Source organism: Pelobates fuscus, chromosome 6 (assembly GCF_036172605.1).
Source record: "Pelobates fuscus isolate aPelFus1 chromosome 6, aPelFus1.pri, whole genome shotgun sequence".
Taxonomy (NCBI): domain Eukaryota; kingdom Metazoa; phylum Chordata; class Amphibia; order Anura; family Pelobatidae; genus Pelobates; species Pelobates fuscus.
Window position 1 is genome coordinate 87932579 of NC_086322.1, and position 27996 is coordinate 87960574.

Sequence of the window (27996 nt, forward strand, 5' to 3'; positions counted from 1 at the left end):
TGTGTGTGTGTATGAAGATAAAGTGTGTGTGTGTGTGTGTGTGTATGAAGATAAAGTGTGTGTGTGTGTGTGTGTGTATGTGTGTATATGTGTGTATGAAGATAAAGTGTGTGTGTGTGTGTATATATGAAGATAAAGTGTGTGTATATGAAGATAAGTGTGTGTATGAGAAGATAAAGTGTGTGTGTGTGTATGAGAAAATAAAGTGTGTGTGTGTGTGTGTGTATGAGAAAATAAAGTGTGTGTGTGTGTGTGTGTGTGTGTGTATGAGAAGATAAAGTGTGTGTGTGTATATGAAGATAAAGTGTGTGTGTGTATGAAGATAAAGTGTGTGTGTGTGTGTGTGTGTGTGTGTGTATATATGAAGATAAAGTGTGTGTGTGTGTGTATATGAAGATAAAGTGTGTGTGTGTGTGTGTATATGAAGAAAGTGTGTGTGTGTGTGTGTGTGTGTGTGTGTGTGTGTGTGTGTGTGTGTGTGTGTGTGTATGAAGATAAAGTGTGTGTGTGTGTGTGTGTGTGTGTGTATGAAGATAAAGTGTGTGTGTGTGTGTGTATGAATGAAGATAAAGTGTGTGCGTGTGTGAATGAAGATTGTGTGTGTGTGTGTATGAATGAAGATTGTGTGTGTGTGTGTATGAATGAAGATTGTGTGTGTGTGTGTGTGTGTATGAATGAAGATTGTGTGTGTGTGTATGAATGAAGATTGTGTGTGTGTGTGTGTGTGTATATATGAAGATAGTGTGTGTGTGTGTGTGTGTGTATATATATATGAAGATAGTGTGTGTGTGTCCCTGCCTACCTTTGTGGGATAGAATAGGATAGAGGCAGTCATTTGTGGGCACGGACATGAGCAGGGTTTTTTGTCTATATTTTATTATTTTCTGTGCAAGGATGAAGGGACACACATTGCCTTGTGGTCGAGTGAGTCCTGTTTTCACGGTCAGCTGCCCAGGCTTTTCTCGCAAGTCCCAGCATTACAGTACTAGAGAGAGAGGAAGGGTCCAACAGGGAAGATTACAAACAACCTTAGAGGTTCCCTATCTCTAAACAGTGAAGAATGCAATGGCGCAGATAGGGAAGATCTTTCAAATACTATCTATAGAAATGCTTATGCATATTCATAGTGTGGGGGCCAGGCCCGAGCCCGATCTCCTTACAACTGTATTGCCTATACCTCTAGGAAGATGGCCATGCTTTATGCAGTCCGGGCTCTCCAGGACCCCTGTGCCCATGACAACAGTTAAAACACAACTTAGGAGCCTGTTCGCCCAGAAATCAGTTGCATGCATCACATAAATGATGCATCAAAAGATATGCTTCAACAATTGTAGCTCAGAAGATATGGCCAAGAAAATGTTTGGCTTGACTGTGAGTACCAGTGGTCTCAGATATTCCATTATGAGATAATGGATAAACAAGTACAGCCCAGGGTACACTGGTAGAACAACTTGTTCCAGCTGAGCCGCCCAATCACAATGAGTATCATACACGATACAGGCTTCTACGCCAATGAAAAACTGTGCATATAACAAAACAATATGAAGTAATGCAAGGTTCACATGTCTTTTCTCTATTCGCCAAAACATTCAGTATAATGATCAAGACAGTATGCCTGACCTACATGATTAGCCTTGCAAAATAAATAATTGTTACCTAAATTATTTATGGTGTTATTGCCTATTACGCAGCTAAAATTGGTGGTTTGTTTCTTTGCTTGCAAAAAGCCAATTATTGACTAATAACGTGAAATACTAATATGTGAGAGCCAAAAGGAAGCCCTTTTGCTTTTGAAAGCATACCACTGAGTAGGGGAAGAGCCAGATAAAACAGATATCCACTAAAAGCTTTCTAAATGAAGACCTTCAAAAAGCAAAGCAAACCAAAGCAAGCTTTAGTGGATTGGTGCCCTGGTAGCCCCCATTGTAAGTAGCCAGCTATTTGAAGTGTAAAGCATAATTTGCAAAGACCCCCAACGCTGACGACTCCGCTGGGTGTCTGGTAGCCGTGGGGTGCAAGTGAAAGTTAGTTATACGTTTGGGAACACACTTAACACAGTAAAGGAGTTTAAGCATGCGTGGGATAGGCATAAGGCTATCCTAACTATAAGATAAGGCCAGGGACTAATGAAAGTATTTAGAAAATTGGGCAGACTAGATGGGCCGAATGGTTCTTATCTTCCGTCACATTCTGTGTTTTCTATGGAACCTGTCTTTTACGTATGTCGCCATGGTGGTTCTATTCAGTTGCTAGGATCCCATGTCAGTACAACACTAAGGTCGACTGAGAATCCTGCAAGAATAGCTTAAAGATAACAAAAGTTAGCTCTGCCTTTTGTCAAGTTTTGGCATATGTAAGAAAACTACTAACACAAAATACAAAATAGTTTCTTTAAGAACCGTGCCACTTTAAAGAAATTTGACTTCTTTACTGGGTCCAGTCAGGCACTGTTCCCCACTTCAATTACGGCCAACAAAGAACCGGAAGGTAGTCTTTAGTCAGCTGATCACTCTCAGCCAATGAGCTAAACTCTTCACTGCTAAGCTTAACCGAGTTTGGGAGCTTCTTGCTACAGAATCTGCTACAAATATAACTAACATTGTGTAATAAGACACTTCTTTTAAGTTACAAAATCTAGGTCACATGGCATTTTCTCTCTCAAATCTTATTGCAATTACTTAATTATAATTATTATACACCAGAGAGACAGACTTATCTATTATATCCAAAATGTTCGGGTGAGGGGAGCAGGTATGCCATAGCTAACAGCAGCAGCATAGGCCAAGGCGTTTGAATGTTTATTTGCCCTCACTCTTATTTGAGTTTGCAGTTAATGATAGTTAAGGGTTATCAAAAAGCAAGGCGCAAGAGAATACAGAGAACGGGCAGCAGCTGAAATAGCCTGCCCTTCGGTGGGTCCCCGCTCAAGATATCAAGCTGGTTATAGCTCATCTTGTGCCATTACAGAGAGAACATCTCTGAAACATATCAGACTGGTCTCACCCACACGGGCAGTCCAGATCCAAAATGCCAGCAAGTTCCCTCTGCATGAGAGACATAGCAACCCCAGACAATCGTTTCAGCCTTGTTAGGCATTATCAGTGAGGCATAGCCGATATCTCTCTAGGCATAGTTAAGGGTTACTCCAAGCATCCTAACCACTGCAGCCGTTTCCCAGTAATAAGGGAAAACCATTTTGCAATGGCTTGCCCTCTTCCCTCAGTCCCTGACAGGCATAGGGGGTCCATTTGTAGGCAGAGAACGTCTGGCTTCTGCAGTTCTGGACTGCTTAATGATGCCCCTATGGTGCTGACAAAGTTGGAGTTGCTGGCAGCTGAGGAGGTAAATTTCGTATGTGCAGACTTCAGGCACCATGACTTCTTCAAACTGCTTAAGTGCACATAGTGCTTAGAGTAACCATGTCATTGTTTGTACAGTTAATGAGCCATTATCCAAGGTTCCATAGATACACTGCTCAACTATTGAGGTACTATATAATTGTGGGAATATTAAAATATCATTAAAGCATTTTAAAACTGGTAAAAAAAAATTAAGATCTAATAAATGTCCATTTTCTTTATTTTTTATATGCGCTGTGACTGCAGTTTGATTGGCTTAATACACCAAGTAGATAATGTTTGTTTTACATAGGGCATCTGTGCACTCTTATTTCTCCACGCTCTTCTTAAAATTCATCCTGTCGGCTTTTTCTAAAAATGACAGTTTGGTAGTCTACATAAAAACACATGAATGTAAACATATATGAGGGAGTAAAAAATAAATTTAATTCAAGGGATTTAAGGATAAAATTTTTAAAGGTATGTTCAAGTCACTGTAGTGCTTAATTGATTACTTCATTTATCTGAGAATGTCAGCTGATGCTTTCAGTCCATCAATGGGCATCCATTGAGAATAATGGTACATATTTCTCTCAGAAGGAGCAGAACAATTTGGTTGGGGACTTTGCACAGCAGCTTCTTTATCGTATCCAAGGGATGTGGAAATTGTATCACTTAATGCCCAGGAAATGCAGTTATTGGAGCCAAGTAAGTAATTTTTCTATTCTTTTAGACCTGCCATGGGCAAACAGCAGGAATTCTGACGGAAAGAGTTGGTGTGGTGGAAGGACTGTTAGTCTTCGTCTAGAGCTGCCAAGCATCAGAAGGAGATAGGAGCAGTCACTCCTCATGATACAGAGCTTATGGCCACCGGGGGAATGATGTCACATCATAAGTCACTGCACACAGTGGGAAGGGGACAAGTTGCAGACAGACTGCTGGACGATGAAAGTTGCTGGTAATGTGAAATATGTAGTGGGGACGTACTGTATATGCGTTAGTTTATCTGTGTATGGATAGTGTGTGTGGGTCAGGGACTGCGCCAGAAGGACACTGTGTGGGTCAGGGACTGCGCCAGAAGGACACTGTGTGGGTCAGGGACTGCGCCAGAAGGACACTGTGTGGGTCAGGGACTGCGCCAGAAGGACACTGTGTGGGTCAGGGACTGCGCCAGAAGGACACTGTGTGGGTCAGGGACTGCGCCAGAAGGACACTGTGTGGGTCAGGGACTGCGCCAGAAGGACACTGTGTGGGTCAGGGACTGCGCCAGAAGGACACTGTGTGGGTCAGGGACTGCGCCAGAAGGACACTGTGTGGGTCAGGGACTGTGCACCAACATTTACTTTAGCAAGGACAAGGCTTAATTAAATTAGGCAGTTTATACTTTGATTTTTGACAGTATTATTTCTTGTACACATATACACATGAATTCTATTAAAATTCATGTGTATATATTATAAGCATATTATTTGCCATATGACATACCATTTGAGCAATCTTTAACCTGATGTGCTGCAAGTAACGTTCAGGTAAAAGAATACAAGAAAGAGGACAGTGCTTGCGCTACTGGTCAGTGTGAGACTGTTTTTAGCTGCCAGTACAAGTTTAACATGTGATGCTATGTAGGTAGCCAGAAATAAGCCTTCATTATTTGGGCTATAGCACAAGTAATTTTAAGTTATTATTCACAATTAAACAAGCTGTTCTTGCTTCATAAGAATACTTGTTTTCTTCTCTTTTTCCCCATTCACAGAAGAAAAAGAAATATAACCCTTGAACCAGCTGGCGATCAAAATCAATAAAGATAAAGAAATGCATAAAGAACACTCTTGCTATGCAAATATTTCCTGGACAACTCAGACAAAGATTTATCAAACTGTGAGAAAACACTGTAGTCAGATAAGCTTCCCAAGCAATCTATTCTGTTTGAAGCAGCCATCAGAAATTATCAGTTTTCTCACAGTTTTTACCTTACTCAAAATTCTGTCAATAAAATATTGTTATAGGTGCTGTAGTCATATAAAATGTAACCCATCACCTAGAAAGCATGCAAGTCATTCACTTTTGTTACTACCTAAAATCTTTTTCCTTTGAAACTTGAAATCACTTTAACAATAATTTCGTGGTTCTTGTTTGCAAAAATAAACATTCAGTACATATTTTAAAAGGAACAAAAGTAACGTACTGCAATCAGATGACTCCAAGAAATATTTAATGAATAAAAGAGCCTACAAAACTGCAACAGCAAAATCATGCAACGCGTTTCAAGTGCCAATGGCATTGTTGGAAAGTGTGTGAATACATAAGAAAAAGTAGTCCTTTGTCTTATATTTTTGTAAAACAAAATGGATCAGAAATTAATATAAAAAAAAAAATAAAAAAAAAAAAGATTCTGAAAGAGGAAACAATATGAGAAAGGTATGTGTGAGGTGACAGAGCCACTTTCAGTTACAGTCAACAGATGCACAAACCTCAGCTTTAATTGCAATGTTTGTTAAGAGGATTGATTGATAAAATGAAATATGCTAATTTATACATCATTATGCTTGTTGGATTGTATCTTCATTGTGAAGTCTTTCACGCCAAGTACGGAATTGAAGTTGTAGTGAACTGAAAACAAAACTGGAAAAAGTAAGGGAAAAAAGCATATTTGGGGCAATTTATTTTTTTCCCTGAGTTTAGGGAATAAACCCAAAAGCATTCATTACATCGCAAGGATGCAGGGTCAGGAGACTTGTCCCTTTTATCATCCATGATAGAATGGCTATGAATAAACCAGGCAGTCCACCTGACTGCAAAAGCTGAATAAAACCGAGGCCGTATGACAAATGTAGAAAATATCCCAGTGTATACCTACCAAATTGTGATCAGACAGTGGCAGCCATTTTGGTAATTATACAGACCACACAGACTAATGGAAGCAATATTCTACAGATGTTCAGATATTAAAACATTAACGCACTCCAAAGCATAATTCGATAATAGAGTAGGTGACTGTTGCTGCGAAAGGGAATGAAGAGAGCAAAGTTTTGGGTGCAGATGAGAATCATATATTATAAATGTGATTAACCCCCTTAAGGACACATGACATGTGTGATATGTCATGATTCCCTTTTATTCCAGAAGTTTGGTCCTTAAGGGGTTAAGTGGTTTAGGTTTTAACCCCTTAAGGACCAAACTTCTGGAATAAAAGGGAATCATGACGTGTCACACACGTCATGTGTCCTTAAGGGGTTAAATGGAAAGTGAGATAGAGATATATATATATATAAAATCATAGAGGGGTGCCAGCTACATGCAGTTCTCAGGGTTACAGTTTTTGAAAATACATAAAGCAATCTGCAGCTGCTGCAAATAACGTCCCTTGGTAAAGATTCTGCAAGATCCAGAAATTAATCTGTCAATACAATTGGACGGAGTCAACAATTTATCAACAATTTATCACGTAAGCCAGCTTTGCTAAACAGCATTTATTGTTTACAGTTGCACAGCACATTTTTAATTGACTTGGGATAAATGAAGATAAGTATCTGTATTGTCCTGTTCTTAAAGCAAAGCATTTAATGACCTGCTTTGTGCAGATGCACATGTCATATGGGTGTATGAGCATCAGGGCTGTAGATTTTGAAGACTTTAAAGGGGACACTCCAAGTACGTTAAAAAAAAAAAAAAACAACACTACATATAGCGTTTTTTGGTGCATAGATTAGGTCACTTTACCTGAAAAGGGTAAAACATTGCCGTTTGAGAATTAATGATGTTTATATTGAAACAGAAAGCACAGCTCTAATTCCAGACATACACCTATATACACTTTCCCCACAAGATCTTCAATTTTCAAAGTTCTTCATATAAGCCATCTTATATAAGCCATTTTAAACAGCATTTATTGTTTACAAACAGCAAAACTCCACTAGATTCTATGCTTCTTGGATTGGCTTCTCATGGCCCTATATTCTCAATGCTTCACAATGAGATTGTACAGAGATCATTAAAGGACCACTATAGTGCCAGGAAAACATACTAGTTTTCCTCGCACTATAGTACCCTGAGGGTGCCCCCACCCTCAGGGTCCCACTCCCGCCAGGCTCTGGGGGGAGGAAGGGGTTAAACTTACCTCTTTCTCAAGCGCCGGGGCGGGGAGCTCTCCTCCTCCTCTCCGGCTAAATGCGCATGCGCGGCAAGAGCCACACGTGTATTCATCCAGTCTCATAGGAAAGCATTTACAATGCTTTCCTATGGACGCTGGAGTCTTCTCACTGTTATTTTAACAGTGAGAAGCACGCAAGCGCCTCTAGCGGCTGTCAATGAGACAGCCATTAGAGGCTGGATTAACCCTAATGTAAACATAGCAGTTTCTCTGAAACTGCTATGTTTATAGAAAAAAGGGTTAACCCTAGCTGGACAAGGCACCCAGACCACCTCATTAAGCTGACGTGGTCTGGGTGCCTATAGTGGTCCTTTAATCCCGCAGATCTCACAGGAATTTATTTATTTATAAAATATTTTATCAGGAAAGATACATTGAGATTTCTCTCGTTTTAAAGTATGTTGGGTACGTGGAAACCAACAGCACTGGATTACATGCTTAACACATTTATGTATTTTTCTAAGACCACTGTTTAATTTTTTAAAAAAGGAGCCCTGAATCTAGAGATGAAGGAATACCAACATTAAAATATACTTCTTAATAATGTTATAGTACTCCTAAGTTTATATTAATCATATCTATCCAGATGTTTATTATTTCTCGAAATCTGTAGCTTTTGTCTTCTGAACATTACTGTACATGGGAATAAACAAGTTACTCTTAAAGATGAGACTAGTAACATGTATTACATAAAATCCAGCACATTTAATTCTTAATTAATAGATTTGTTAGTACTGCATTTAAGATAATTACCTCCGTCACTTAAAAGAACCCATCTAGAACAACAATGTAATGTTCTTTACATGTTATGGCAAGCAGATTATCTGTCCCCCATCTCTCATCATTATGTTCTTTAAAGCGAATCAGTGCAGGTCTAAAGCAACCCTTAATCAGATCATGATACCATCAGCTCACACAAGGCATGAACATGTGGACACCACCTAACTTGCTTGGATTCGCTCATGGTCTTTTATAAGACACTGCATTGTAGTAAAGGTACACTCCACCGCCCACACTATTGCATTTTTTTCTTTGAGGGAAAACCTAAACACACACACATACATATGTTATATATATATATATATATATATATATATATATATATATATAAATATTTTTTTTGCAAAGCTGCAGATCTGTATGAAGCCTTTGCAACTCACCCATTCTAACACCGCCCAGACTTTCTTCAAGGCAGCTCAGTGAGAATGATTTGCAAGGCAGGTACTCTTGAGTTTAGCTCCACTGACTAAGCAAACCATGAAGTAACAGGACCTATTTGATAGCCAAGAGCGAGTAACAACGTTCATTTTTTTTAAAGTGCCAATTTCTATTGAAATCTGCACCTTTTGTAAAATTAATAAAGGCTAAAGTGCTTTAGGATGTGGAGTATACATTAATGGAACACTAGTGTTCAGAAGACAGAACATTTTTAACAATATAGTGTCCCTCTGTGAACCCAACCCGACCCCCCCCCACACCCCCCCACCCCCACCACTCACCCCGCCTATGTTATTAAGTCAGTTTAACACTTACCTGGCGGCATCGCTGAAGTCCCTCTGTGGGTAGGGTACCTACTCAGCCGATGGGGGGGAACCTAATGAATGCACGGCAAGAGCTACGCCCAAATTAGGCACTCCCCATGTGGAAAAGGTAGTGTTTACAAAAACATTATTGCCTAGGATCACAATCACATCGAGTGGCAACCACTCATTCTGCCACTAGATGTGCTTCCTGGGTCAGTGCTGGACAACATCAGCACTGATGGTTAGTGTCCCCATGCTCTGCATTGGCGCAGATGCGGATTGGTGTAGTGTGGAGTTTTGCCGTGCATGCTTGATAGCCTCCCAAGTTTGATGGTCTCAGCCAAGGAGACAGAGACAGGTGCAACCAGACCCGCGCAGCACTGGAATAAGTCTAGTAAAATTACATTTCAACCAGAGATAAGGCAGGGCAGGGGGCCTAAACAGCTATTTACACTATACTGTAAGGAATACACATTTCCATTCCTGACACTATAGTGTTCCTTTAATAAAATAAAAATATAAAAAGGCACTCCAAGCAATAACCACTATAGCTCATTGTAGGTTTGCTGACGTCTTTTGAGTCTTTCACATTCTTTTTATTAAGAGTTAAATTACAGCAGTTTAATAAACAGGGTTCTCCCAGCTCAGAAAGTCTGGCCCATCAGCAGCCACACAAATAATGTGGAGTTGAACTTCTGCATTATCCCTGCACTCTTTAGTGCTAATGAAAGGCTTGAAGTGATGTGCTATCCCTGCAGGTAATCACTGAACACTAATGCTAAAAATAAATATATTTATGTAACTTAAGAGTATTTCTTACAGTCTGTTGATTCAGGGCCGCCCTTTTTAAAATAACAATAATAAGCAATTATACTTACCAATAATCTAGCACCAAACAGGTTTATCGCAGCAGCCACTCCACCTCAGGACTGATTATCTCAATCCAATCTGATGCTTGATAATTTTTTTTACTTAATTCAATAAAGGGACAGCATCAGTGCACCAGGTCTGCTACATTAAGATTGAGTAGTGGGCTTTGCTGCTTAGAGTGTTCCTTTGAAAGGGACACTGCAAAAAAAAATAAAAAAAATAACTGAAATGGTTATAGTGCCTGCCGTCCCCTGGCTCCCCCCTCCCCTCCCCTTTTTTTTTTTTTTTTTTTTTTTTTACTCTAAACAAGAATCAAAGGCAGCATGGCTCCCTTTGTGCTGCTCGGGCTAATGAGGAAGCATTTGCCATAGCAGCAATGGAGAGTGGCGATTGGCTGACTGTAAGGTGACCGCTATCAAACCAATGAAGAATGCACTTTATTTATATAAAAAAAAAAAAAAAAAAAAAACATGCAAGAATTCCATAGCACCTAAGCACATACTAATGTTATGATATAATAATGAGGAAATATAATTTTGCAATTTTCCACTAAAATGTTTTGATGGCAGATGCAATAAAAACTTTACTAAGCCAGAAAAGACAAAAGATGCTGTAAAGGTTGGCCAAGAATGAGAGTTGTAGTCCTACAGCACTATTAGCCAACTCAGCTCTGGAGTACAGGAGGATTTTGCTGTGCCATATCACTGCAGCCAAATAGCCAACTTCCTCATTATGACTGGGTACTGGGAAATGCTCCAGTTTTTAACAAACTACTTGAGAACGTTTTGACAAATACTAAAAGGGTATGCACCCATAGCATTCTAGCAAAATAGACACTGAAATAAGCTGTACTTTGGTTACAATTTATGCCTCTATATCAGTGATGGCTAACCTTGACACCATAAATTGTTTCTAGACTACATTTCCTATGATGCTCAGCTAACTTTTAGACTCTAAAAGCTAGCTGAGCATCATGGGAAATATAGTCCAGAAACAATTTAAGGTGAGCCACCTTAAAATACACACATTTGCATAGATAATATACTGGGTGCATCCATCGGGTTTTGTTGATGGGCAGTACATGAAGTGTGCTGCCATGTACCATATAGAATTCAGCAGGATTCCTCAATGGTGAAAGATTTGAATTCCCTCCAAAGGCACGTAATTTATACATGAATATATTCATTGTACATCTTAATACATTATTCATGTGCTGCCCATATGTGTGGGCAGTGATGTGTCCAGGAAACCGCAGTGGATCGGCTCCATTAGAACAGTATTCTTCTAAGTGTAGATCTGAAGAGAGCTTATTGGGTCAGTGAATAATGCAGCCAGCATACATGTATTACATGTTAAAATTAGACTAATACCAGCTGACAATGGGGTAATTTTGAGGAGTCTGGGCTAAACATCATGTATATGATGTACCCATTATAAATTCTGAACAGGAAAAGTTAAGAAATTACATCTTTAAATAGAAAAGAATATTCATAGAAAATAATAATGATGTTGCACTACGTCCGTATTGGTGAAAATTCTGGCAGCAATTGCAAAATTATAGGGGGAAAATAGGGGGCCTATTTTGCAGAGATCTCCATGAAGCTAAAACGGTTCCCCATTATCAGCAGCTAGTCTTAGTCTTAAACAAGTCTAACATTTTTTGGAAAGGAAAATGCCACAAGGGTAAACTCACACCCATTTCATTGTAGAAAAAAAATTATTTAATAGGAGTCTCTTAACAATAAATTTCAAACAGCTAAGTTTTAACATGCAATTTGTACTGCTTTCTAAGCACAAATTACAACATTGTTGTCAAGAATACCAACTAAACGTTAGCCGAGTCATTTTGATACTTCACATGTTTAAAATTCCAGCATACACTGCAATTTAGAAGAGGCATCAATCTGGATTATTAAAGCAGCATTTGACATATAAAAGGGTTCTGGTGATCATTTATTACACATGTTACTAAACAAATCAATATTAATACAAGATGGAGCATGTTTTAAGTTCCATTACTTCTATCTAAGACTGTTCAGAATATAATAAAACCGAAAGTGCAGAGTATAAATAATTTGAACAGGGCTATGGTCATATTTCCAAAAGGTTTGATGAGTGTGGGTAAACACTTTTGTCTTGTTAATAGTTGTTGTTACGTCTGCTATGCGCTTTCCCTATATGATATACATTATATTTAGTATACCGTACTTTATTATAAAAACATTGTTTAGTTTTTTTTTAGTGCAAACCTGTTCAAGGAGGGAATTTGTTCTAATTCAAGTTAATAAAGATTTCAAAGAAACATACGGTACTTCGGAGTATATTCACCCCGTAGTAGAAAGGGTTTGTTAATGTTAAAGAACAGTGTTACATAATTCTATCAGTTTTCTTCTACAATAAAATAGAGTTTATCCCTGTGGCTTTTTTTGGCCATTCCTTTCTTTAAATGTATTTGAGGATTAAGCCTCCATACTACTTCCATTTCTATACAGTGTACTAACTTTTTATTCAGTTATGGTAATTTTGGATTCTATTTAATTTAAAAAATAAATTAGAAGATTAAAAAATAAAAGTCTTGATGGCTACAAAGTTCTACGTTGCCATAGATGCGAAAGTTTGTATGTTTCGAATAGAAATACATATGCATTTAAAGACTGCTGCCACAGACTCCTGCTGAAGAACTTATCCTTCGCAAATTCCAGTGGGTCGCACTGGCACCCGGCCACCAGTGTGCAGCCTATACACTGCTTAAAACAGTGATGGCATCCCACTTGTTTGTGATCTGAAAATGATGACTGGCTAAGCATAAACCGTAAAGTCAACATGCCGAGGACAGCCGATACAATTAGTGTTTGCAATATATATATATATATATATATTTTTTTTTGATTGATTGCACACACTAATTATAAATCATATGAATTGGCTTGTATTGTATCGGAGATATATAGATAGAGAGATAGAGAATATATATATATATATATATATATATATATATATATATATATATAAATCAAAAACAATATACATGTACAGCGCAGAATATCTATTCCAATCAATAATCAGAGCACTCACTGGATTCCACAATTCAAATATAATTTGTATTAAATTTTTCCAAGGATGATCAATGTTTTGACCTTCTAGTCATCATAAAGACCGAAAGGTCAAAACATTGATCATCTTTGCAAAAATGTAAATGATAGGTAGAATTTAGGCAAAGTTATTCTAGAGTAGAGTGCAGTTTTTAAACACCGTTCTCTGGAACTGCCTCAATGCAAAACAATAAACTAACAACTTTCCTTTCCACTCTTTTGCCATTTTATCAAGGTAACCACGGTGTAAACATATAATCCTGAACCACCTAAAGCAAACAAAACTCTCCCATAGCCCGTTGAAGCACCACTGATTGATCAGCTTACAAAAGATGTACTTTTCCTCTTTTGTGAAGAGGTGCAAAAATCATTAGACCAATACAGAGTCACTATTTGGCACGCAACTGCACATTTCACATGCAAACTTTCCTTTGTGCACCTATTTGTATTGTCGCCTACTTATACAGCACCAAACGAATTATGCAGCGGCAGATATAGAGTTAACACTTCAGTTTACAGGACAAAATAACCAAAAAAAGTATGTTTCCATATATAATTTATATAGACTGTAAAATATAAACCAACAGCCAAATATCTCAATTTAAATAAATATTCCTAATAAGGCACAGACACTTGTTATGTTTCCACAAACATAAATATAGAGTGTATTCAGGCTAATCAAGCAAATCAGCCTCAAAAAATACACTTATGAAGAAATTAAACAAAACAAAAAACGCTAACATTCCCTTGATAGTCCAGACAAAAAGAAAATTGATCAATCGTAATCCATATTGATTCTTCATTGGATTTTCAATTTAATGAAACATTTGTTTCAGATCCTGCACGTTTAATGTCACTGTTGTAAACTGCAGGTGTGAGAACAGGTAAAACATTATTCCCGGTGCTTACTACAACACTACAGTGACATAATAAATAATTACAGTGTTTAAAAATACCTAGAAGCCGTCTTCTGTGTCTGTTCATGTTTTGCTTCTGGAAATCAGTCTCGTGGTCCTCGTCTATGGTCTGTCCTAGTGACATCAGGCTCACTCTTCTCATTTTCAGGAGCCTGGGTGAGCTTTCGCGCAGAGTGCCCCCAAGGCCTAAGACCACTTCTCCAGACATGGCTGAAGGCACTACTCTTTTTAAAAAATCCATTTTTCGATCACATGCCTGACAAAACTATGGCAGGTCTTGCTCTGGCAGCCAAGACAGAGCAAGGTGCACATACAACTTCCTTGAAAATGCAAAGCAAAGAAAAGAAAAGAAAGAAAAAAAACAAAACACATTAAGGTGGACTAGCCGGGCTTGATTTGCATAGTGATGTCATCACGAGCCTGGGTGGTGTCAGAGAAGAGCAGGTCAACAGCCAGCTGTTATAAAGCAGTTTCCCAGCCCCATTTACTGTGCAAACTAATAAAAGTGCATGATAGCAACCTCATAAAATAACTGCAACTTGCATCATAAAACCACACAAAAACTAATTACTGCTATGAAGAGTATGATCGGGACGTGGCTAAAGATGACAATATAAGAAATAAACACAGGGCTGCACTGGGCTAGAGCAAACGGGTTTTACTCCAGGCATGCAAGCAGGGAGGAGTGACGGCTGCTCGCAGAGATAAGACTTATCTTCTAGTCAAGCCCTCCTTTAGGTGGAGTTGCACAGGCAAGCACCTCACTTTAAGATTATTGTGTATTTCTCGCACATTATGTCTCAATAATACTTAAAGAAAAGGTTCGTAGTGTGGGAACGGTTTTAGATTTATTAAAAATTACACCTTAAAGAAGTTGCTGGATATTTGGTTTGCGTTAAAATGGATGAATGCTCGTAATTTAACCCATTATGTGCACTTTACTACAGATCTTGGAAGTTTTAGGCAGTTTGTTAACATTTTCTCTCGACCATCTATTTATAGTTTTCAAAGTTCCAGGAGAGACCACAGAAAACGAAAGCTCCAACAACTGGCAAAAATATCTGATTTTCTATAAAAAGTAACATACAGCAAATGTATAATTATTTTAAAGACTAACCACTTAGAGAGTGAGAGTAAGCATTATACATTCCAACATTTAATTATATTTTCAGACCCAAAACAAACACATTTATTTGCCAAAAGCAGAGGACACGTCTATATTATATTCAAAATCCTAGGATGTGAACGTTGCCCTTCCTAGATTCTCTTTCAGAGTATAAATAATTTTAAACACGCTTAAAGAGGAAAAGCCCCTTCCTCACCTTTAGCACAACCAAATAACTAAATGGCAAAACGTTGGCTATTGGTGGTGGTAAATGTTTTTAAACTAATTTTCTATCATATTTTAACTTACAAGTTTCCCCAGGAAGGGTCAGGCTAAGTATCTAAATTAACTCTAAGTGCTGTACGCCCAGCGCGTGCATTAAATTGCCGTGCTTTCACCTAGTCTTACAATTATTCTTCATGAGAAGCACTGGGATGGCCACAAGTCAATCACTGAAAGACTATCACCACTTATTTTATTCTAAATTAAGGGGTGGGAGGGAGGGGAAGCGAAATCAAAAGCTAAAATATTAAACAATCCAGCATTTTTTAATACATTTATTTATAACACCGACTGCTCCTTTAATTGTGATTGTTGGGGAACACATGGTAATGTTAAACATCTTACTGCCAATCACTTTCAGTTTCCATTCAATTTCAAGCCAACACCTACAATTCCAGGAACACTATATAAATAAAAACACTTTTTTTTTCAAATTTCAAAGGAAGATTCTAAGCATTAAAGCTACTAAATCTTAATGTAGTGGTGTTGCTGCACAGTCAATGTAAAATGTTACCATTTTTGACAAAAGGTAAGATACATTTATCAGATAACATTCCTATAATGAATTATATGCAAAATGAATTATGCCTAGAAGGAATATTATCACTCTCGTTCTCTCGCCTGCGTGCACCCCCCCACAAGCCTCCATACCAGCTACCCCTTTTTCTCTATCCATTAAACCCTTTTGAGCCAGCCGGAGTGACTTAGTGGACCAGTGGGAGTTACTGAAATACTCTCTGGAACTCTATTCCGTCTACCCTCAGTGCCTAACACTTGTCATTTTAATACCTTGTTCTGACCCTTTTCCCCCATGAGCTAGGAGAGTAAGTTCTACCCCTCCTCCTGAACAAATCGCTCTTTGAGAAGGAAGGAGCTTACTTTTTCCAACCAGCAGGAGCCCCCGGTAAAAGACCGCAACATGGTACCGGCCTCATGGAACTATTTTTGGCCAGGACATTAGTAACTGCCGGTCAAAAGTTTTAATCGAGTGGAGATTGGATAATTCTCCTAGATTCTGAGGGCTTTTTTCACAAGATGGGCGCTCGGATCCCATCTTTCAGGGGATATATGACTTGTGGGGATACCATGTTGTTTTCTACATGTTTTTGGGATATTACATGTGGTGTCCTCTTTATCCGGGAGGATATTGATTTACCAAGGTCTAACTATCTCACTTACACAGCAACGCCTGGTCAGGCTTAGGACAAAATGAATAGAGACCCCATGCTCAGGGTCTGGGTATAAATATCTGTATGCTTGCCTGAGTAAAACCAGTTGATTTACACATCATCAAGTCTAGGCTGACGGGGATGCAAAGGCATAACACACACTTTCACTCTGCGGGACTAGGGAGACTTTTCTCCGGATGTACTCAGTCGGAGTATAGGAGATCCGTTATAATTCCAATAGTGGTTGCCAGACAGCCTGCCACAAGTGGCACTTCTTCCTTAAGTCCCTCGAAAATAGATGGTCTTTATGTAAGACATTTTAGCACAGTAAGATGGAGATTAACGCATTCACTGTTTCTTATAAAGTAATAGATTTAACGTTTCTCCATAAGAAGTGTTGGATTTGAGTAGTACAGGGATATTTTATGAGAAACAGGAAAGCATCAATGCTCATGATCTCGCAAAAGGCAGATCGCCAATGAAAGTAACCTGCCTCAGCGCTACATTAATCCTGATTTAATTCGCCACTAACCCAAAATTGTGCAGGTAACCGTTAAATCAATTGTACAGATCAGCAATGCTGCAACCACTATACCGAAGGCTCTCTCACGACAAGTTAAAAAATATATATATATTTTACAGAAAGCATAAGATGAGAGACTTAAATATGCATATGCAAAGAGTTGAGAAGTAATGACACAATGAGTTTGATTAAGCCCTTGAAACCTCTGTCCCCCATACTCCGATTATGCCAAATAATCTAAGTTTGAAAATCTTCATGTCAGACTCCGATGTGATTCTCCAAACTAGAGGAACCTCCAATGTTTAATAAACATATGGCAACAGCAAGCTTTCACAGACTGATCTACTATAACATTGTGGATAACACCTCTCGAGAAAAAAAATAAGATTACAATAAATAGTTTCTAGCAACAAAGCTACCTCTGTGATTCAGACAACTGCTTCCGACAAGGATATCATCAGTGTAAGTGGAAAACAATATTACAAAATAAGATCAATACATGAAAACAAACTTTTTTTATATATTGAAATACAATCAAAAGATAGTGTGTATTAGAAATTATTATTCCCAGTTTCTTTGCACAGATCTGCAAAGTCGTCATACTTGCGGTGCAGTCCCTGCTGCCCATTCATTGGCTGTGACTGATCGCTTCAGTGGGTACCTCCAAGCATACACACGGAATGTCAGTTACACTCCATATCACAGCACTGCCATCTGTGCTCTAGAGGTGAGGCTCCTGTCAAGGTTAGATGGGTTGATGAAGGAAGAACACAGGATCTGGCTCCCAAAAGGGAACTAAAAAGGCTATAGTAAGCAGACACTGGTATTGGGATGTTCAGTTTGGAATAAAGAAAAACATGTGCCATAAGATCAATTTATTAGTAACAGTACTACTAAATGGTACTCACATTATTGGAGACGGGTCTTGGTGTTGACCAGCAGTTCAGTGCATCTATCTTAATATCAGGAAGTCTGACCAGATCAGCAGAGCAGAAGGTCAGACATGGGACCATCAGAGGTCAGTGAGCTGCACCAGCTAGGAAGGAACAAACCACATCATTACAAGAGAAAGAAATATAGAAACAAACAAAATTCTGCACTAAATCAGGAGGTCATTGGCTATCGCACAAGAACAAATATGGACTGATTATGGTGAAAATAAATCTTAATTGCAGAATTTAGAGTCTAAATTTTGAGCCAAAAATAGTCCTAGGAAAATAACCTTAATTTTCCATTAATTTTGAAGTAAATTGGGAGATTTATTTTTAGTCAATTATAAACCACTGTTTATATTACTAAAAAAAATATTAAAATAATACCCTAAATTTAAGATAAGGTACTTTAAACTAAAATCTTTATAGATAGCATTTTGTGAGAACTTCCGCACTTGGGGTGAACATTTTTTTTCTTGTTACATCATCGCCCCCCTGTGGCCAAGTTAATTTAGAAACAGAAGGTCACCAAAAAAAAATAAAAATCAGAATTCTGCCCTTTAGCTACAAAACAGATTTAAAAACATCTTCATTTAACAAAACCCCAACCAGCAATAAATAAAACACACACATGCCAAGGGCTTTTCACAGACTAAATAAATGTAACTTCAATTATTTCAAATTTTAGCCCAAACGCACAGGAGGATAGATACCCAGGAAAGTTAATTATTTTTTTCAAAATTAGAAATTAAAGTCCAAAATTGCCAAACTCCCAGGTGAATTTTCAAACAATTTAAAATTCAGTGAAAACTTCTGTTTAAAAAGTGTTTCTGACAGAGTAAGCTACTCAGATGGTCAAATAAAAACCTTAAAGCGAAGTGAAAAAGAAGGAATAAACTCAACGTAACGTGACAGGAAGGTATTAACTGTGCTAAAAGAAAATTTGACAAAACTAGCACTGCTTCACTGCTCTCAACCACATTGCAAATGTTTATTACTGTTATTCAGAGTTCTACCTCTCAAAAGGAAGACATTAGCTACACAACTGTAGATACAATGTATTACTACATTCCAACTAATAAGCTATGAGAAATTTCATGATTAATAACAGACTCGTTCATTTTTACCGCTCTCTAAAGACTAGTCACTGTATGTTAAAATGGATTTCTGACCACAAAATTTGGGCGGTAATGCACAATAAGTGTTTATATTATCAATTACAGCTAGTGCACGGTCATATATTTGGCTCTTTCATATAAATCAATAGGGCATGGCCAATGCCGATAGACAGCCCTTGCTTATACACCCGAGGTTACCAACATAACATTCTGCACGATTAATATCACAGGTGTATGTTACACATTGAGCAACTACGGAAGCCATGATTTGTAGTGAATTTTTCTATTTTGGCCTAAATTTGCAAACATTTTGTAATTTCTCGACTGGATAGCCTGGACAGAACAACTTCTTTCTTGCCAACATTAAACCAAAACAGATCTATTTATTTTATTTTTATGTATTACTGGTATTAATAAAGCACCAACAGATGCCGCAGCGCTGTACAGTTAGTGGAGAACATACAATACACACAGACAAATAAAAAAGGTAGAGAGGGCTCTGCCCGTAAGCTGAAATCTTGCCATTTAAAGGACCACTATAGTGCCAGGAAAACAGACTTGTTTTCCTGGCACTATAGTGCCCTGAGGGTGCTCCCACCCTCAGGGAACCCCTCCCGCCGTGCTGGATGAAGAGTAAAGGGTTAAAACTTACCTTTATTCCAGCGCTGGGTGGGGAGCTCTCCTCCTCCTCTCCGCCTCCGATCCTCCCTTTCGGCTGAATGCGCATGCGCGGCAAGAGCTGCGCGCGCATTCAGCCGGTCGCATAGGAAAGCATTTACAATGCTTTCCTATGGATGCTTGCGTGCTCTCACTGTGATTTTCACAGTGAGAATCACGCAAGCGCCTCTGGCGGCTGTCAGTGAGACAACCACTAGAGGATTTGGAGGCTGGATTAACCCTATAATAAACATAGCAGTTTCTCTGAAACTGCTATGTTTATTAAAAAAAAAGGGTTAATCCTAGAGGGACCTGGCACCCAGACCACTTCATTAAGCTGAAGTGGTCTGGGTGCCTAGAGTGGTCCTTTAACCCCTTGAGGACCAAACTTCTGGAATAAAAGGGAATCATGACATGTCACACATGTCATGTGTCCTTAAGGGGTTAAGCTCTTTTATACATAGTGCATAGGTAGATAGTCTGTGAGCTTACAATCTAATAGATACTGTGGGGATTTGAGACAAAAGGTGGCAGGGGAAATCTGGAAGTGATGGCTAAATAAGGAAACAGAGTTGCAGCTATTGGTAGAATATAGAGGGAATGAAGAGGTAAGTGAGATCATTTTAAACAGCTGGAGGAGCATGCTATAAATTTAGAGGGGACCTGGGTGGGCGGGTTGAGCCGAGCAGAATTGTAGAGGCTTGCAGTAGAGATGGTATGGGAAATGGGCCTAGGGAGGGAGTAGAGATAAACCATTATAATCAAGGTATTTACAGCTAGGAGTGGCAAGCATGGGGGGAGGAGTGGCAAGCATGGGGGGGGGGGGGGGACTGGGTGGCAAGCATGGGGGGCGGGAGGGAAGTGGCAAGCATGGGGGGAGGATTGGGAGGGGACAAGAAAGTGGTGAATTACAATTTTGCCAATCAAATCCTAACAGTCAGATTATTAATTAATGCATGTAGCTGCAAGTACAAGATACTACAGAAGTACATTATAGATAACAATGAAAACATTATAAATATATATAATAGAATATATAAGAAGCAATCTTCAATTCAACTATTTTTTTTTCCATTTCAGCTTGCTTATCTGCAGTGATTTTACAGCAGACCAACCAAGGGTTCCTTATCTCAATTAATCTGTCTACTGCCCTCTCATTCCTCTGTTACCTACCTCTTGTTTCTCTTTTTGGTCACTTTTCCTATTATTTTTACTATTGATTCCAGTTTCCAACACCTTTTTTTACTCCCCTTTATCCCTCCCCTTGTCTCTAGATTCTTCTTTTGCCAATCAGTTCCTCATAATTCCGCAACTTGCGCACACTGACTGATGCAGTGAAACATGTAATGTCACTAACCATTCCCAATGACTAGCATTATGGCTTTAAGAGCATTATAGTAGATTATGGTAGATGCAAAAACTATAGCACCAGTGGTTGACATTTTCTCTCCTTGATGATGTCAACTACAACTCTACATGACACAGGAAGTGGCTGATGAACCACTGATCATCTAGCTTTATTTTGTTAGTGTGGACATTGTCAAGGAAAATTACAGCAAGATACAAAATGTATATGAAATATCAAAAAATATATAAATACATCAAAGAAAGACTAATTTTAACAGCAGATTAAATGTGGGGGGTAATTCAGGGACTGGCCAATATTACACATGTATATGAAGTCACTGCCACACACAGCATGTCTAGCAACCAAAAATTAAATAAGTATATTAGAGACTCACCAAAGTGAGACTCTTAAACTGGTTTTGATACAATAGATAATGAATAACTTAATACATATGATGACTAAACCAGGCAGTTTGAGTAGTACAATCCTTTTCTCCTCTTTGCTCCTAGGGACAGTATGCTCCTAGGGACAGTATAGAACACCCTCGAATGTGTTTCTTAGGAGTTGTAGGGATATATATTTGTGTTGTTGACCTTTTTTCCTTACTGTGGCTGTACCTAATACACCCTCGAAGGTGTCTTATTTAGGAGATTTAGGATCTATGCTTTATATTGTACCATTTTTTAAGTGTATCACTTACATATTGGTGGACTCTCTCCATTTTTCCACTGTTTAGAGAATCTACCACTACTACTTCAGCCTTAGTATTTTACCTTCTTTCTACACTGTATCTTTTTTCTTTGGTACTCCTCCGATGGTATTCGAGTGTTCTTTTGATTTCTGTTCGGTTAAGAACATAATAAAGTATCTTGATTATAACCCTATACCCCATATTTGGAGTTACCTATTAGAATATTTCTGATACTTCATAAGCATTCAGTGCGTCTGGTTTAGTCATCATCATATGTATAAAGTTATTCATTATCTATTGTATCAAAACCAGTTTAAGAGTCTCACTTTGGTGAGTCTCTAATATACTTATTTATTTTTTGTTCAATACTTTATTTTGGGTACAAGCCCCGTACGGTGGAACTGGAACCACCAAACTGACCTTTGTTTGTCACTCACTCTCATACCTCTATGAGGTGTCTGACACACTCCTTCCAATTCACTTAATGTCTAGCAACTACCCTGGTGCCATTAAGGTTTACTTGCTTTGTTCAATCCTCAGGGAAAGTCCAACGATGTGATCAGTGTACACAACTATACTGGGGATCTTCAGGCAACACCATGGTCTACTGATAGGTACCAATAGATACATTTTATAAATGGAATTAATTTATTAAAAGAAACATTTAATGTGGTTGAAGCACTCATTACCCATTTGTGGGAGTGAATCAAAAGCAATGGCGTGCAAAAAAAAAAAAAAACCTCACATTTTCAGACAGATTGGAAAATCTAGGGGAGCAAAGCTGTATTTGGGTCCTAAAGAGAGGCTACACTACAAGTACATCTAACTATAGTCCCATAGATATAATTAAAGAAGAAACAACCTTTGGGTGGGCGACAATTCCAACCTCACGGATCCCAACGAACGATGTCAGAGTGTTTACTGGAGTACGATGTACAAAGCAGATCAATGGACGTTTAGGTGCCGGTGTTACATCTTTTTACACTGTTGCCACTGTAGGTGCATACGATAGGGCATTTTTTTCCTACAATGCGATGCACAACCACCAGACTGCATTTAAATGCTTGTGTAAGCACACACACTTTCACACTACACACAGTGAGAACTTTTATCTCATTTTGAGCTGGCTAAGGTCATAAGTGACAGTTTTATAATCTACGAGCTCCACCAGAATATGATCACGTCATAAGACATACTATTATTATCCAATAGTAATAACAGAGTATGTTGAAAGATTTATTGAAGAGGTCTGTGTTGCTCTTGGTACTTTAGATACATCATTATGTGAAATTTCACTCCCTGAATAAAGATTTTGAAGAGCAAGTTAAAGAAAGTGGCATTGCCAATAAAGGACAAATTAAGAAGATTATCTTAAGTAATTTTGTGGGGGGGAAATGTAATGCCTATTTAAATGCAGACATATTAAATCACTGTGAAATTAATAAGATCTTGTATCTGATTTGTTTTATCTGATAATATATACACATATATCCATAGAGTTGCTTTCCTGACCCATCACTATCAGGTGAAAGGGATTGAAATATGACCACTAGCATATAGTAGCTGCTGTTAGCACCATCAAGATATATTTGTCCTGGTACTGCTCTAATGAAAGCAACCAGTGTTGATTTAAAAAAAAAAAATAAAAAAAAATCTCGGGGCGGAGCTTAACCACTGAGCCGCATGGACGCCATCTCTCAGAGCTCCTCTGGGTCAACGGCTAATCTAAAGCCATCTAGGGTCGCACAGCGCCTCAGACAAACTAGCATAGCACTCAAACTTTCCAGACACGAGGGGACACCCGCTGATGCCATTCTTATTCGCCCAAAAGGGCAGAAACACCCACTGCAAAAGACCAAACTTGCCCCCTCACCGGCAGAGGCCTCGAGGCTATCCTGGCAGCTACTGAAGACCTCGAGTATCAGTCACCATACACACACGAACAGCGGCCACCCACAGACGACGCAATTGTGAGAAGAACCCCAAAACAGCAAGCAAGAGCTCCCAAAGATACCCGAGACATCGGGACCCTGCTCCAGCGCCCTGCAAGCCACAAAATGGCGGCGGAGCCTGACCCGGAGACCTGCTCCAACATCTTGGCGATGAGCCCCAAGGACCACAGAGAATGCCAGCGGCCCCAATCACAACATGCACAGCAAGTTGAGAGTGATTTGGCCCTGGCCACTAAGCGCAACATCCAACAACTCCTGAAAGAGATGAAACTGATGTTTCACTCCGACATCAATCGGACGCAGATACAAGCCGTGACCACGAGAGTTCAGGCCATATAAGATTACCTCATACACCAAGAGGTGAATAGCATGGGGGACACCCTCCGCCAACTGCACTCTGCTAACACAATAGTCAAAACAAGGCTAGACACCATAGAGGACTGCAGCAGGCAGAAAAACAAAAATTCGGGGGATCCCAGACCCTATTGGGCCGACCGAACTACCACACTATTTGAGACGACTCACAGCTGAGCTCCTGCCACACACAAGCCAAAAAAAACTAGAATTTGATGGACAATTCCAAATTAATAAGGCCAAACAAGCACCCATAACAGTGCCAAGAGAGGTTATTGTGAGATGCCATTCCATGTTAGACAAACGTCGCTTACTGGCAGCAGTATGGGACAAGACCCCATACACTTCTGAATCCAGCCAGCTCACCTTCTTTCAGGACATTACCCGCAACACACTCTAGTGGAGAAAATCGCTGGGCCAACTCACCACTCAACTCCGCAATGAGAAGGTGGCATACAGAAGACTCCTGCCTCGGACCCTAGCGGTTATTCAGGACAATGTCGTTCTGAAACTCACCTCGTTATCTGAGGCTCCGTCCTTCCTCCAGTCACTGGGCCTAGTGCAGGGGGCTATGACCCCTTCAACGCCATTACCACCACAGGCTTGGGACCCTAGCAGAACTGTCCCATTCATCCCACGAGGAGACAAGAGAAAGGAGGCAGTTACCTAAATCTTGTACCGGCAGCAGGGTCATCCTGCACCTAACATCATTGTTTACGTTATATGCATGTGGCATTTATTTATGTTTAAGTTGCTACTTACCAGATGTCACTTTGGACCCGAAGACAAAAGGGTCCCTATTAGTGGGCCTCACATCTCTCACCAACGGCTCACGACCAAGCAACTTAGACCACCCTACCCCGGCAAACCAGACAGCAGGTAGGGGCACCCATAACCGACTTATTCTGACGGTCACCCAGTTAAGCAGAGTTAAGACAAGACAACTCACTGAGCAATGCCATATAGGCAATTTAAGCCCTGTACCCTCATGGTCCACATACCTTCAGTCAAGCGGCAGGGAACGTAGGGAGTAACGTTCCACGACAATGTCCAATTAACACGTAAAGCCATACCAGGTCCCACGACAAAATCAGAAACTCAACTGACACTACCAAGTATGATTGTTCGTCTATAATGTAAAAATGTGTGCACTGTATTTTCCGATTCACTGTTTTAACAACCTGTCTTGCAACAGGTTTGAGATTTGTTTGTTTCTTACAATCTATCACATACTGGCATGTATATCATTTTATGCACCGCAAAAATATAGAATTATAAAAGAAGATTTAAAAAAAATCCCTCTCTAAGAGGGTGCTGAAGCATGCATTAGGGGGGAAATAACGCCAAGTGTAGTTTGCCTGCCTCTATGCTGGCTCAAAGCCATAGGACGACACATTTTTATAGTCACTGTTCATCGATGGCTTTAGGACTTTCTGCATTAGTCGCCAAAACAGCACACATTTTACTGGAGATCTAAGAGAATCAGGACAGCAGGAAGCAGACCGACCAGTGACCAATACAACAACTTCTGCTTACGCACGCAAAGAGCCCCGCTATTCTACAGAACCAGAGCTGATCCAGCAGAATATACACAGGGAGTGGAAAGATGCTGATTATGTTGACAGAGTCATGGTCCGATGAAGCGACAAAAGCGTTTATCTTTAGATGAATATGCATAATCAATGACGCAGGGAGAGAAAATGAACCTCCACGCCATGGTAAATTATAGCATAGTCCTACATTATCAGTTAGAAAAAATAACTAAAGTATGACCATCTGTGCAAGAGTATAGTACGTTAAAGATGGGTCACAGCAGCAGTAAATGTGAATAAGAAGGATTAACTCACTGCTAGCACACAGTCTATCTACTGACCTCTTGAGAAACTGAAAGGTTAAAAACAGCAGATAAGTGAAATTCAAAGCAGATGGAGAACAGGTGGTTCGTGGCTTTCTCAGTACAGGTGAGTGTTAAAAACAACAGTACACTAAAGAGAAGCTTATGGAAAGAGATTACCGAGATATGGATAATTTACTGCAGTACCGGATCACATTTGTAACAATGGTGCCTTTTAACCCAATCACTTTATAGGTCTGAGCTGGCTACATTGTATGCAGTTCAGAAAATCTTATGAACTCTAAAGAATGTAGACTGCAGGTGCAACTGCCTAATGATAAATTATAAAAGGTGCACCCCAACATGACTTAAGAGTGCATCATGTGTGCTTGTTAAAATTTATGAATATTTTTATGTGAAATTAGCTCCTCTATCATCGAAGACTGTCATATGTGTCACGGCAGATACTCTTTAATATGCATATTTAATCTCCTGGATTATTGTGAATTTGGAGGCATTAATTTTAATGGTTAAAATGATTAGTTTAACTAATGTTTTCTGCATATGTGACAATTGACAAGCAACGCCTCCAGTTTCCATCACTATTTATGGTATGCAGTAAATGACACCAAGTATCTTTCTGCAGTGGGTCAGAGGGCTTACAAACTGCTGGCAGTCTATGGAAGGGACAGCAAGCACATGAAGGATGTTTATATCCAATATATTAAATTAAGTAAGCTTTTAATTTAAACACTGCAGTAAGCAGGGAAAATACCAATACACAAACAGAAAATAGCAAATATGAATAACTCCCCAAATCCCCAACTGCAGATGAAGGTGTATCCATAAAAGGGAAATTAACTGCACTAACCTCAAGATGTCCCTTGGAGATGGTCCAGTGGTCCACTTTATGATTTTCCAGCCAACATTTACCTTGGCTCCTCAGTCTGGAAGGGACAATAAACAAGATATTTAGTTTGTGGTGGAAAAACACTTGAAAACAGACATTCACTATCAACTTATTAAGGTCTTTCTGGAAAACACTAATTTTGTGGGTTGTTTTTTTTTTTTACCTCTACAGTCTCCTGTAGTCCTTATGGTGCAAGAATGTTCATGGCACAATTCACATTTCTGAACAATAACTATTTGAGCGGTTTCACAAACATTAAAGGCCCCTGTGCTGGACTGGCATGTATGGATAGCATTTACTGGTAGACTAAGGAAACCAACACATTCAGTCAACAAATGTCACCCCAACTTGGACAAAAGGGCTATTGACAATGCAGGTGTAATTTTTATACAATGCTTAGAGCACCCATTTAAAGATCAAGCAGCGTCCAAAAATCCTGGAATGGTTGAATGTCTGTTCTGCTATTAGTGGAACGTAAAGCACCATGGAAGATTCAATCTGCAGAATCTGAAAAGGTAAATGTTACTACAATTGCTCACTACTTAAACTCAATGCACAGCAGTGTCACAAAAAAAAAAAAAAAAACAACAACATGTACATGTGGCCTAAAGGGACACTATAGGAACCCAGACCACTTCAGCTCATTGAAGTGATCTGGGTGCAGTGTCCCATGACCCTTAATCCTGAGCATGTAATTATTGCAGTTTTTAATAAACTGCAATAATTACCCTGCAGGGTTAACTCTTCCTCTAGTGGCTGTCTACCACTAGACGGTTTAGCTCAACAGATGGCGTCCCATGAGGCAGACAGCCACTAGATGGCCTTCCAGATCTTTAGGCGACTTTTGAATATACATATACATATACACACACACACACACACATATACATCACCTATAAAGTGCTGAATATGTGGTGCAAATGTAATGATTTGTAATTCCAGGTGGTAAGGCACTGCAACGAAACAGAAATACCGACTGAAATGCCAACTGTACTATTTGATGAAGTACCATTTTTTTATTTAAATAAAGAGTTTTACTGATATTACAGCGAGGCAGTTAACGAAATGCCAAATTCAATCAGGAATGATGTAAATATCAGTAAGTCAAATCGAAGCACTTAACAAATTAAGAAATATTCAATGTATTTATCATATCCTTCAGAAATTAGTTCATGTTAAATTGCACACTGGAAGGATATCATCATACAAACTGGAAAATTTAATGGGGAAA

General features: G+C 39.1%; 1 protein-coding gene across 5 annotated transcripts in view; it reads right to left on the bottom strand.

The window, feature by feature from the left end:
- Positions 1-27996, bottom strand: part of FRYL (FRY like transcription coactivator) — a 252499-nt gene that overhangs the window by 191003 nt on the left and 33500 nt on the right. For 3 of the 5 annotated variants that reach the window (XM_063457940.1, XM_063457939.1, XM_063457938.1), the window contains exon 1: positions 13930-14193. In XM_063457940.1, the coding sequence (XP_063314010.1) occupies positions 13930-14131 (202 nt within the window). In that variant the 5' untranslated portion in view covers positions 14132-14193. Of the gene's footprint in view, positions 1-13929; positions 14194-17877; positions 18191-26726; positions 26803-27996 lie in introns of those variants that run through there. The other 2 variants (XM_063457943.1, XM_063457944.1) reach the window with 2 other exon arrangements.